Raw genomic sequence first — 14,126 nt, 5'->3', positions numbered from 1 at the left:
TTAATGTGACTTGGTTTCTCCTTTGAATAGATTTTTCTTTAGTGTTATACCTCTCTATGCTGATTTTCATTATTGTTTTTCATCTCCTATTCATGGAATATTTTGCTGAGGATGTTCTGTAGTGCAGGCTGTCTAGTTGTAAATTCTTTTAACTTTTGTTTATCATGGAGGATTTTTATTTCATCATTAAATCTAAAGCTTAATTTTGCTGGATATAAGATTCTTGGTTGGCATCCATTTTCTTTCAGAGCTTGGTATATGTTGTTCCATGATCTCCTGACTTTGAGGGTAAGGGTTGAAAAATCTGCTGAGTTACAAATTAGTCTCCCCCATATATGATCTGATTCCTGTCTCTTGTAGCTTTTAAGATTCTATCCTTATTCTATGTGATAGGCATTTTCATTATAATGTGCCTTGGTGTAGATCTGTTGTAATTTTGTAAATTTGGTGTCCTGTAGGCCTCTTGTATTTGATTTTCCAATTCTTCTTCATGCTTGGGAAATTTTTTTTTTTTGGGGGGGAATTTTTTGATATTATCTCTTGAAGAGATGGTGCATTCTTTGGTTTGAAACTCTGTGCCTTCCTCTATCCCAATAACTCTTAGATTTGGTTTTTGATGCTGCCCCATAATTCTTGGATGTTCTGTTTATGGTTTCTTACTGTCTTCACTGTGTGATCAGCTTTATTTTCCAGATTGTATACTTTGTCTTCATTATTTGACATTCTTTCTTCCAAGTGTTATAGTCTGTTGGTTATGCTTTCTATTGAGTTTTTTATTTTTAGATTTTTTGTATCCTTCATTTCAAGGATTTCTGACTTTTTTTTTCAGAGTCTCTCTCTCTCTTGAAGTAATCTTTTGCTTCATGTATTTGATCTCTTATCTCTTTGTTGGAGTGATCAATGTTTGCTTGTATTTGCTCATTTAGGTCCTTCTTTAATTCATAGAACATTTTAATTATGAACCTTCTATGACATTTCATCAACTTTGCTGGCCGTGGGTTCTGTTATTATAGTATCCTGGTTTGTTTGGGGCACTTTCCTTTCTTGTTTTTTTCATGTTGTCTATGTGTCTTTCTTTCTTGCAGCATGAATCTGAGATATTAGTTCCTTCCCTGTATTCTTGTAGTACCTGTGCAGATTGTCTATACCCCACCTTGATGTTGGGCTTCCAGACCCTGCTGGTGTCCCTCAATGTATGCTACTGCATCTAAAGGTGGTGGAGGCAATAGCCAAGGTAACTCGAGATAATAAGATAATAGTTAAGGTGCCCCAACATGGGAGCAATGTCTTACAGAGATGGGGTTGAAAGGGTGGGCCTCACACTCTTTTTGGGATGCCTGCTTTCAGATGCAGCTACTTCTAGGCCCTGTCTACTGTCAAAAAGTTAGGGTCTACTGCGTGGGGAAGGCTATGTCGATGACTGCAGTGTCCCAAGATGGAAGTGGATTAGGCATAGTGGGGGGGGCACGATCTTGGACTTACCCTGGACCCTGGGTCCTACACAAGTCACTGTGGGTGGATCTGGGCTGGGCCTGGGCTCCTGTGGTAGTCTGATGGTTGGAAAAGGCAGTCCTTTGCCGGAGTCACCATTCTCCTTTTTCATTCTTCCCCCTCCTCCTCCCCAATCCCCTTTTCTACTCCACTGATCTCCCTTTCTGTTTTCTTTGAATTTTCCCCCTCTCATTCCTTCCCTGCTATTTTGGTCTAGCTTCTGTATTTGAGAGAAAATATTTGGCCCTTTACCCTTTGAGTCTTGCTTATTTCACTTAGCATAATGTTCTCTATTTCTATTTATTCACCAGAAAATGCCATAATTTCTTAAAGAAAGCTTCATGGCTAAGTAAATTCCATTGTGTATATATACCACATTTTAAAAAATCCATTCATCTATTTATGAGCAATTAGGTTGGTTTTATAACTTGGCTATTGTGTTGCACTGCTATGAACATTGATAGGGCTATATCCCTACAGTATGCTGACTTTAGATCTTTTACATTTAGACTAAGAAATAGGATATCTGGGTCATATGGTGGTTCTATTTCTAGTTTTTTGAAAGAATCTCCATGCAGCTTTCCAGAGTGGTTGTACTAATTTGCAGTCCTACTGACAATGTACTTTTTTCTCTACATCATCACCAACATTTATCATTTTTTGTTTTCTTGATGATTACCATTCTGAGTGGAATGAGAAGAAATCTCAATTTAGTTTTGATTTGCATTTCTCTGATTATTAGAGATGTTGAGCATTTTTCCATTTTTCTTTTTGGTTATTTGTATTTATTCTTTTGAGAAGTGTCTCTCTAGTTCTTTTGCCCCATATATCAACTAGGTTATTTTTTTGGTATTATTTTATGAGTTATTTTGTATTCTAGATATTAATACCTTATCTGAGGAGGAGGTGGCAAAGATCTCACTTTCTGTAGGCTTATGCTATTAATTGTTTCCTTTGCTGTGCAGAAATTTTTTAATATGATGCTGTCCCACTTACTGATTCTTGGTTTTATTTCTTATACTTTAGGAGTCTTGCTACGTGCTTAGTTCCTGTGCCAACATGTTGGAATGGTAGGAGTATATTTTCTTCCAGCAGTTTCAGAGTTTCTGGTCTAATTCCTAAGTCTTTGATCCATTTGAGTTGACTTTTGTACAGGATAAGAGATAGTGGGATTAAGTTTTGTTCTTCTACCTATGGATATCTAGTTTTTCCAGCATCACTTGTTAAAATGACTATCTTTTGTCTGACATGTATTTTTGGTACTTCTGTCAACTATGGAATAGCAGTAAGTATGTGGATTTGTCTCTTAGTCTTCTATTCTATTCCATTGTCTTCATGACTGTTTTGGTGCTGAGACCATGCAGTTTTTGTTAGTACAGCTCTGTAGTATAATTTGAGGTCCTGTATTGTGATGCTTCCTGCATCACAATTCTTGGTCAGGATTGCTTTGACTATTCTGGGTGTCCTATTTTTTTAAAAGGAATTTTGGAACTGTTTTTTTTCTTGTTCTGTGAAGCATGTCATTGGTATTTTTTTTTTTTAATTTTTTATTGTTGGCTGTTCAATACATTACATAATTCTTGATATATCATATTTCACACTTTGATTCAAGTGGGTTATGAGCTCCCATTTTTACCCCAAATACAGATTGCAGAATCACATCAGTTACACATCCATTGATTTACATATTGCCATACTAGTGTCTATTGTGTTCTGCTGCCTTTCCTATCCTCTACTATCCCCCCTCCCCTTCCCTCCCCTTGCCTCTTCTCTCTCTGCCCCCTCTACTGACATGCATTTGTCCCCCTTGTATTATTTTTCCCTTTCCCCTCACTTCCTCTTGTATGTACTTTTGTATAACCCCTGAGGGTCTCCTTCCATTTCCCATGCAGTTTCCCCTTCTCTCTCCCTTTCCCTCCCATCTCTCATCCCTATTTAATGTTAATCTTCTTCTCATGCTCTTCGACCCTACTCTGTTCTTAGTTACTCTCCTTATATCAAAGAAGACATTTGGCATTTGTTTTTTAGGGATTGGCTAGCTTCACTTAGCATAATCTGCTCTAATGCCATCCATTTCCCTGTAAATTCTATGATTTTGTCATTTTTTAATGCAGAGTAATTACTCCATTGTGTATAAATGCCACATTTTTTTTATCCATTCATCTATTGAAGGGCATCTAGGTTGGTTCCACAGTCTTGCTATTGTGAATTGTGCTGCTATGAACATCGATGTAGCAGTGTCCCTGTAGCATGTCATTGGTATTTTTATGGGGGTTATACTGAATCTGTATAACACTTTTGGTATTATTGCCATTTTGACAGTATTAATTCTCTATCCAAGACCATGGGAGGTCTTTCCATCTTCTAAGGTCCTTTTTAGTGTTTTATAGTTTTCACTGTGGAGGTTTTCTACCTCCTTGATCACATTTATTTCCAAGTTTTTTTATGTTATTCTGAAACAGATAGTTTTTCTAATTTATTTTTATGCAGATTCATTATTAGAATATAGGAAAGTGATTGATTTATGTATATTGATCTTATATTCTGCTACTTTGCTAAATTTCTTATCAGATGTAAAATCTTTTGGTAGTGTTTATTGGCCCTTCTAAATATATAATCATGTCATCAGCAAATAAGGATAATTTGACTTCTTATTTTCTTATTTGTATCCCTTTAATTTCATTCTCTTTTCTGATTGCTTCGGCTAGGGTTTCAAAGACTATGTTGAATAGGAATGGTGAGGAAATGCTTTCAGTATTTCTCCAGTATGATTTGTCACATATAGTCTTTATAATATTGAGGTAATTTCCTTATATCCCTAGTTTCTTTAGTGTTTTAAACATGAATGAGGGCTGGACTTTGTCTAATGCTTTTTCTGCATCTCTTGAGATAATCACATGATTTTTGTCCTTAACTCTATGTGATGAATTACACTTATTGATTGCATATATTGAACCATCCTTGCCTCTCCTGGATGAAACCCACTGGATTCTGGTGCACTATTTTTAAATATGTTTTTGAATGGGGTTTGCCAGTATTTTATTAAGAATTTTTGCATCTGTTTGTCAGGGATATTGGTCTGAAGTTTTCTTTCCATGATATATCTTTGTCTGTTTTTGGAATCAGGGTGAAACTGACTTCATAGAATGAATTTGACAGTGCTCCCTCCTTTTCTATTTCATAGAATAATTTGAGGAGGCCAATCTCTGTTTTTTTAATTGGTATATTTAGATAACTTACAATTAAGGTAATTATTAATGGGTTAGAGTTTGTCTACCCTTTTATTGTTTGTTCTCTCTCTCTCTTTTTTTTCTGTCTTCTGTTTGTTTTCTTGCCTCTCTGTGGATAACTTGAAATCTAATAGGATTACATCTTTTTTCTTTTACTTATAGTGCTTTGACTTGCATAGTTTTCTTAGTAATTGTTCTGTGAATTAAAATATACATGTCACTCATTCTCATCTGTTGTTGGTACAACTTTTTAGTGGAAATCTTACCAATTGTTTGTTCCTTTACTCTTTCCATTTTTAAATGTTACCATGTTGAATATCAGATGATGTTGTGACTTTTGTTTTAATCATTGCATATGATACAAAAACTCCATGAGAATTTTTCCATATTTCTGCTTCTTCCATTTGTTTACTTCTTTCTGATGCTCAAAAATTTTCTCCTTTTGACAAATACAGATACTCTTGTCACCTAACATTCCTCTCAGTATCAAGAATATTTTCACCAAAGAAACTCCTCTCTGCTTCCTCCCATTTCAGAGGCAATTACTATTATTATTGCTATTACTATATACTAGTTTTTGTCTGTAGAACCTAATATAAATGCAGTCATGCAGTATGTAGCTTTTTGTGTCTGGATTCTTTTATTAAATATAGGGATCTTGAGTTTTAGTTTGCCTTGCTGCATATTTAGTAGTTTCTGCATTTTAATTGGTGAATAATATTCTGTTGTTTGAAAATATCATAATTTGTTTATTCAATCTCCTGTTGATAGATATTTGATCTATTTATTTATTTATTTATTTATTTTTGCTACTTATAAAGAAGTAGCAAAGGAATTTCTATTGAAGGCTTCTGTGGACTTATATTATTATTTCTCTTGGAATTTCTGGGTTTATGCCATTCTGTCTCTCTTTTTTTCTTGTATTGGCTTCCTAGTGATTTCTTTATTCCAAAAATTACAAGATGTGTTAGGAAGAATATTCTCTTTCTAAACAGTGTTAGAGTACTTTATTTAAGTACTCATATATGATAAATTTTGTTTTTTCCCAGTTTTTTATGTGATAAAAGATACATATCATTAAATTTACTGCCTTAAACATTTTTGATTGTACAGTTCGAAGATACTAAGTATATTCACATTATCGTGGAAATAGCGCCCCCCCCCCATTCATCTTCAGAATTCTGCATCTTGTAAAACTAAAATTCTGTGCCATTAAACAAATCCCCATAGTCCCTGGCAACCACCATTCTTTCTGTCTTAATAATTTTTACTATTATAAATAGTTCATATAAATGGAATCACACAGTATATTTCTGGATTATTTTGCTTAGAATAATGTCCTCAAAGTAGGTCAATGTGATTGTGTGTGTCGGAATTTCTGATATCTTAAGAGTTCAATAATATTCCATATAGCTGCATTTTGCTTATGCATTTATCTGTTGATGGACACTTGTGTTGCTTTCACATTTTAATAATGCTGCTGTGAATATGGCATATGATATTTCTTCAATATTCATCTTTCAATTATTTTGGGTATATTCCCAGAAGTAGAGTTGTTGGATCATGCAGTATTTTTCTTTTTAAAGAAAAACCACCATACTCTTTTTTAAAGACCACCATACTTGTTCCTTCAGCAGTTGTGTAATTTTACATTCTCATCAACAATGCACAGTTTCTCCACATTCTGACCAGAAGTTGTTTTTTTTCTGATTTTAAAAAAATAGTTTTAATTTTTTAATAACAGTTATCCTGATGGTCAGGAGGTGGTATCTCACTGTGGTTTTCATTTGATTCCTTGAGTTATTGACCATCTAGGATTTCTTCAAAATTATTACTCATCTCCCTTAATCAGTGTTTCAGGACTGAGTCTGAACACTTACATATTTACCTTAATATGTCTCTTTATTAGTACTTAGTGTCTCTAGGCCTCTGTTTTCCCATGTTCAAAATGAATATAACAGTGCATTTTTGCATTGAGTTGTTCTGGGAGTTAAGTTAGATAATTTATGTTAAAAACTTACTACAGTAATGGGGACATAGTAAGGCCTTAATGAATGTTGGTTGTTATTATTTTATTGCTGGGATTTCTGTTATTGCTCTTGAGTCTTCAAATAATTTTTGTGCTTTTTGTTTGGGGGTACTAATTATCCCTAGAATTAGTGCTCCCTCTTGGCACTAGTGGAAGGGTTTTTATTTCTCACATGGTTCACTGACTATATGCTCAATAATCCCAGGGGTACCAAACACTTGTTTCCAGAGGAAGGAAGCTGATGGCTTCTCAGTCTCTAGATATAAGGGTTCTGTACAGGAAGGAGCAGTGAGAACCCCCCTCATGCCAACATAATTAGTCACCAACCTTCTCTTTTCATATCATTACTACTCTCTCAGAGTAAGCAAATATTTTTTTTAGCTCTTCTTTACCACTTTCACAGTCTATCAGCTGATACTGTGATGTAGTAGGTAAGTTTCAGAGCATTGTAGTGGCAGAAGAGATTGGTGAGAGAGGAGAGAGAAAGGGGGTGTGTTTGTGTGTGTGTGTATTTAATAGCATATGTAAAGGAAAAAGCCTGAGCCTGGGACAGAGGAAATGGATATGGGGGGAAAGGGGTCAAAGGATGAGAGAAGGATTATAGCATAACATGCCATGGGGTGGGGAGTGTGGGTATTGGGAGAGACACCAGTGGAACTAGGTAGACACTGGTAGAAATAGAAATGAGAATGTAGAGAGGTGCTGGGAAAAGCACCTGAAGAAGTGGAGGAAAAGACTTCTTGTTTGCAGGTTTGAGGGAAGTTTATAGACCCATCAGAATCACACTGTACCAAGGAAGGGGAATATCAGTGGGAACTATTCATGAAATGGTTCAGAATTTGATCACTATCTTGTATTTGGTGAAGCAATGAAAGCTCCCAGAGAAAGATTAACTCACTTATTCCATGGATTATTTGATCAAATATTTTTTAAAATATCTATAATGTGCCAGGCTCTGCTTAGTGCTAGGAAATTTTTAGTCACAAAGTGAGGAGCACTCTTGAAAAAATTTTTCTTGGTAATCTGGGGTAAGGCGTTTCTAAACCTGAAAGATCTTCCTCATTCTGTTTTCTGTCCTTCATTTTGCAGAAGAAATACAGACATTGGGTGAGGAAGAGGTTGTGCATGGATTATAGTATATGATGTTTACATATGACACACTACCATATGATTTCTCAAGTTGGAAAAAATCCCTAAAATGTTTATTGGGAGTAAAAAAAAAGGGTAGGTGGGCATTTTTCTTGAGGCATTTGTTCATTAAAAACATGAGTCATGGTGGTTACTGGAGCCTGGGATCAGGTAGGTGTTTGGAGAGATGTTGGTTAAAACATGCAGTATTTCATTTAGGCAGCAGAAATAAATTCAAGAGATCCATTGTACATCAATATATTCTATACTTAAAATTTCTGTGAGTAGATTTTAGGTGTTCTCACCACAAAATAAGTGTCTGAAGCAATACACGTTAGTTAGCTTTATTTAGCCATACCACATACAGTGTACTATACATGTATCAACATATATTATACACCTTAAATATATAAAATCTTTATTTGCTAATTAAAAATAAATAATTAAAAAGACCTGAGTCACTATTAAAGGGATGACAATGGAGTAAGGGAATCTCAGTGCCTCTTTAACATAGAAAAGATTAAAGCAAATCTAAAGCATTTGCTTTAGATTATGAAAGCATCTTATATGATGTTTTTAAGTGCCTGTGAGCAAGAGGGAGGTCATTAAAGTATAAATATAAATTTTCTTCATATATTAAAAGGTAAGCAATTTATAAATTTTAATATCACATTATGTGATGTATATAAATGTATGTAACACTGAACCCCATTAATATGTACAATTAATGTATATTACTGAAAATGTTTAATAAAACGAAACAAATTTCTTGTGACATAAAAACAAATCCTTCCATTTATTGCACCACAGACAGAGACTATCCTTATGCCCAGAGGTGGGTAGGTAGCTGTTTTGTCCATTAGGTATATGCCTTCAGTGTAGAGACTGTGCATTGTAAAGAACTTGAGTGGTGAAAAATTCTTGAGATCTGAAATACCTATGCAAGGAAATTGCAAAGTGAAATTAATACTTCTATAAACAGATGACTAGGTAATAAAAATAGGCAAAAAAGTAACTCAACTCCTTTATAGTTACTAACAATTATATCTGATGTGGTCTGTAGATAGGTACATTTAAATATGTTGTTATTCTTAATAGAGAATTTTAATAGACAGTCTTCTAAATTGGGATTGAGTGAGGACTTTAAAAGCCTTTATATAGCTCCCTAAGGAGAAAATGAGTAATACCAAAAAATAGAGCTGGGTAGGTACTTAAAGGGAGAAAAGAAGACACTGGGAAGAAAAAGGGACAGCAGAGTCTAGTCAGAGGCTGCAGGAAGTGGCTCCATTGTTCCTTAGCCTAGACTGAATCTGGTAGTTTGCACTCTAGTTACTTGGTTGTAGAGCTGAAGCTATTCCTGTCACTTCGTGATGTCCCTTGGACTTCTATAAATGATAGAAATAGTTTCTCTTTTCTTCTTCTGAGACAGATGGGTGCTTTTTAGAGCATTTGAAGGAAATCCATTAGGTAGTTCTGAGCCAAGCTAAGATCATCACTGGTGGACTTGCCTAGTGCTCCCTACAAAGCCCGTGGGTCTGAGTACAAGACACCAGTTCCATCTGAGAGATCTGGGATTGAGCTCCTTTTTTCTCTGTGGATACTTTTTCTATTCCCTTTATTCTTCTTTCCTCCTGGGAAAGGAGTTTTCTTTGATCATATTTGCGTGAAAAATAGGACTTTAATGTGGCTAAATAGTTATTAAGGTGTTTTGCCTACCAGAAAAAATACAATAAGATGATGGCCAATTTAATAGTAACAATAAACAATAATAACCATTTTTCTGACCTTATATATATATTGAATCATTTAATCCTCACAATTACCTCATGAAGTTTATTATTGTCCACATTTTGTAAATGAATTTGAAAAAAAAGGGAGGCATACAGAAATAAAGTGACTTGCCCAAGATCATCTAACTAGTCAGGAATGAACTGGAAAATGAACTGGGTAAGCCTGGTTCTAGAACTTAATGTTCTCACCTACTGTGCTGTGTTCTCTCCCATTTAATATGGCTCCTGGCCTCTTCTCTACCATTCTGGCTCCTTTGTTTTCCTCACTCTATTGGAATTTCTCTTAGAGCTTTGGCAGATACTTTCTGTAAACCTTTGGATGTAACTATTTATGCCTGCATGGTTCCTTTTTTTCTCAAACAAGAACCCTTTCAAGGTGTAGGTAGAGAAGCAGCATGGCTGAGATGGAGCCCTCAGAAGCCACTGAATAAAATGAATATTCTTTCCATAGGTAGTAGGCTTCTTTTCATAACTTCATTAATGGTATCCAGGACTCACTGCCCCTCTCACATGCTGCCTTGGGTATATAGTGTCTCTCACTGCTGGGGCAATAGGATATATGAATTGTAAGCAGAAGGCAGGAATTGTTCTTATGAGGACTATATCTGGTACCTTACTATTTTATTGAGAAGGAATATGTAAATAGTAGGGTTGGGAGTGATAGTGGGAAGGCAAATATCCAATAAATTTCCTTCCAAGGAAACTGAATTTGTTTTCTGGTGGGAATTTTGCTTATATAAATTTGAGACCAACACTTTAATAAAATAGAGGCAGAGCAATGTTACCACTTATCCTTCTCTGTGCATATCCCAGGAAACCTCAGCCTATCCTGTGAGTAGAAGTTAAACAAATATTTAAAATATATTGGCTTTAAAATATATTGGCTTGGAGGATGTCAAATTATTAGCTTTACTGGGGTCTTTACTTATTGTATTCTGGCACTGCTCCTTTCCTTGTACCTACGTGAAGTACCATTGTTTCCTCCCAACAGCAAGTTATGTTTTAGTATATTTGCAGAGGCAGGAGGATAGACTTACAGATTGAGGATTTTCATTCCTTCACATAACTTCTTCCCTGGGCCTCTCTGAATATCTTTATTATAGAAACCAGCTAGTATTTATTTGATACCTTTATTCTGATTCTCTCCATACTCTCTCTATGCTCTTTTTCTTCATGTCTCCTTCTAGATGTCTAATAACTAATCCTTTCTGTAGTCTTAATAACTGATAGGTAGTTAGCTTCTGAAGGAAACAATTATTACCTGGTTGGAAGGCTAAGACAAGAAGGGCTCTGTAATTAACACTTTTTAGTAGCAGGGAAACCTGATTCTTTCTGGAGATTAGGGAAGAAGTGCATGGGAAGGAAGGCTGTGTTAATGGAGCCAGTAGAGGACGGGGCAGCAGAATGTATTGATTGACTTTATACAGAATTGTTTCCCTGGGAATCTTTGTTTTCTATGGGAAAGGAGATCAAGAATCACTTGTATAGAACTGTCTGGGAAAGACCATGAGATGTTCAGAAGGAGTATCATGAAAATTGGCCCTCTTGGTTTCACTGGTATTGCTAGCTGCTTTTAGGGAAGATGTGAATCTCAGTCAGAACAGATAAATATATGTCTTAGGTTTCTTCTGAATTTTCACTTGGTACTCCATTTCCATGCACACGGAGCCACAGGTGCAAGTGTTCTATGAAATGTTCAAGGTAATAGCCAGATAAACTTAATATGATTAAATATAATCAAGTTAAAATTTAGTTTAGCTAATAGGTCTTCAGGATGGAGATATATTGTTATGAACATTTTACAAAGTGGTATATCTTAAGAGGAGGTATTTTAGCATAAAATTTGGGTAAAGACATAGAAGGGGAGGGAAATTCAGATAAACACAGAAAGAGTAAAATCTTGGGGGAAAGGTACAAGTATAAAATGGGTTGGGGACAACTAATAATGTGGAAAGGGAAAAATGGATGAAAGACAAAAAAGATAGAATGGGGCCAACATCATGGGGCATGTGGTGATGGGAGGAAAGTGCAACCTTTATTGTTTCTTGAAACAATTTGCCATGGAAGATCTATATGCAAATGAAGCACCAAGGGCCAGAAGTCATTCCTATGCCAGTGAGTATTCTCCAGGAGAACTTGCTGAAGAGTATAGCAGTTGAGAAAATCATGATGTCTTCTAATCTCTGCACATACTCAGGGATGCTTTCTGTTTTGGTCACTTTCAGCAGATGCAAAAGCCACTATAGAAAGAACCATAATGTTTATCATGACTTACACCAACTTTACTATCTTCCATCCTGGAGTTTTTGTCTTACTCGGCATCCCTGGGTTGGAGGCTTATCACATTTGGTTGTCAATACCCCTTTGCCTCATGTATATCACTGCACTCCTGGGAAACAGCATGCTGATAATGGTCATCATCACAGAACATAATCTTCATGAGCCCATGTATTTCTTCCTGTCTATGTTGGCCATCACTGATATCCTGCTATCAACCATTACTGTACCCAAGGCCCTAGCCATCTTTTGGCTGCATGCTCATGACATTACCTTTGATGCCTGTGTCACCCAAGTCTTCTTTGTCCACACAATGTTTGTGGGGGAGTCGGCCATCTTGTTAGCCATGGCCTTTGACCGCTTTGTGGCCATATGTGCCCCTCTGAGATATACAACGGTGCTAACATGGCCTGCTGTAGGAAGGATTGCTGTGGCCATTGTCATCCGAAGCTTCTGCATCATCTTCCCAGTGATCTTCTTGCTAAAGCGACTACCCTTCTGTCAAACCAATATCATCCCCCATTCATACTGTGAGCATATTGGAGTGGCCCGCTTAGCCTGTGCTGACATTACTGTTAACATCTGGTATGGCTTCTCAGTGCCCATTGTCATGGTCATCTTCGATGTTATTCTCATTGCTGTGTCTTACTCACTGATCCTCCGAGCAGTATTTCGTTTGCCCTCCCAGGATGCTCGGCACAAGGCCCTTAGCACTTGTGGGTCTCACCTTTGTGTCATCCTCATGTTTTATGTCCCATCATTCTTTACCTTATTGACCCACCGCTTTGGCCATAACATTCCGCGACATGTCCATATACTGCTGGCCAATCTTTATGTAGTGGTGCCACCAATGCTCAACCCTATTGTCTATGGTGTCAAGACTAAGCAGATTAGGGCGAGTGTAATTCACTGGTTCTTTGGCATCAAGACTTGGTGCTGTGCCTCCCCTTTAGGCTGATGAGTCCCCAAGAATTTTCATGCCCAGCTCCTTCTAGGAAACTAGGTGTGAAATACACAGACTTCCTGGACTTAGAGTATTTTTTTTCTTCCCACTTTTTAATCCTTTTACTTAACATACTACTCCTCCCCCAACTTTTCTTTTTTTCTCATCTAACTCTTCCTTTTTGCCTCCTTCTCCCTTTAACTTCATACATTCCTCCCTATAACCCAAAAAATGATCATTAAGTATATGTACCTCTAATATGAACAATTGGTGTCTTCAATAGACTAGATATACTCTAGAAGCACAGGAAACTGAACATTCATTACATTAAGGTAGGTTTTAAACAAATTAATAAAAATAATTTTGTATTTAACATCTGAAAAAGTTCCAATTTTTTAAAATCCCGAAATGTGCATTGATTCTTCATACAGAAGGAAGTAGATTTCCACCCACTTATACAATGGCAGGTGTTTTCAAAAACAGCTGGGCATACCCTTCAGCCACCTGGAAAATTTCATCTCATTCTTCAAATCTTAATTTAAGAATTGCCTTCCCTATGAGGTTTTTTCTAATTAATTTCTCCAGGCAAGCTCAGGTTCTTAGCTTTGCCTGTCTAGTACATATTATACAAATCTCTAAATATGTACAATATATTCTGATGGCTTGTTCCTTATTGTATCCTTAATTGACTGTAAACTCCTTGAAATTGGAAGCATGTGTGTTGTTCATATTTGTATCCTTAACACATTAAAATACCTCATAGATAATAAATGTTTGAAAAATGAATGAGAGTAATACAATTATCTCCCTGAACTCAGAACATGAATCTCTATGATGCATTGACATGATCAACTGACTTAGTCTACGAAAACTGTGATTAATAAACCAGGTCTTCCTGAAATAGTTTAGCAAGTCAGCTATCGATCTTCAGTACTGACTTTTCACACTATTGCTGTAATGCACAGGGAATAGACCAAGTAGGAGGAAGAAGGGTACTCTTAGTTCTCTCTTTTACCAGTGTCAGCATTACGAATTATAGCACAGAGTTCCTGACCAGGTTAGCAAAACTTTAATATTGTCTTGGAGTTCACAGTCTTGACCCTCATTCTTTCATGCTTTTCTATTAAAGGTCATGCACATTCATTTCTTCAGCCACCACCCACACTAATGAGTCCTTCATCTCTCCTTCTCTAGTGTAGAATTTTTTTTTTTTTTTTTTTTTTTTTTTTTTTTTTTTT

The 14,126-nt window shown here is 36.1% G+C and overlaps 1 protein-coding gene across 1 annotated transcript; it reads left to right on the top strand.

Annotated features, from left to right (window-relative positions):
- Nucleotides 1-5,754: 5,754 nt before the first annotated feature.
- LOC107135591 (olfactory receptor 52B2) lies at nucleotides 5,755-14,106 on the top strand. The gene has a single exon (XM_048788234.1). The coding sequence runs from the start codon at nucleotides 11,926-11,928 to the stop codon at nucleotides 12,901-12,903; it is 978 nt and encodes a 325-aa protein (XP_048644191.1). The 5' UTR covers nucleotides 5,755-11,925; the 3' UTR covers nucleotides 12,904-14,106.
- Nucleotides 14,107-14,126: the final 20 nt, after the last annotated feature.

This window comes from Marmota marmota, unplaced genomic scaffold (assembly GCF_001458135.2).
Source record: "Marmota marmota marmota unplaced genomic scaffold, marMar, whole genome shotgun sequence".
Classification (NCBI taxonomy): domain Eukaryota; kingdom Metazoa; phylum Chordata; class Mammalia; order Rodentia; family Sciuridae; genus Marmota; species Marmota marmota.
Note: the sequence above shows the minus strand (reverse complement) of the source record. Positions and strands in the feature narration are given on the sequence as shown.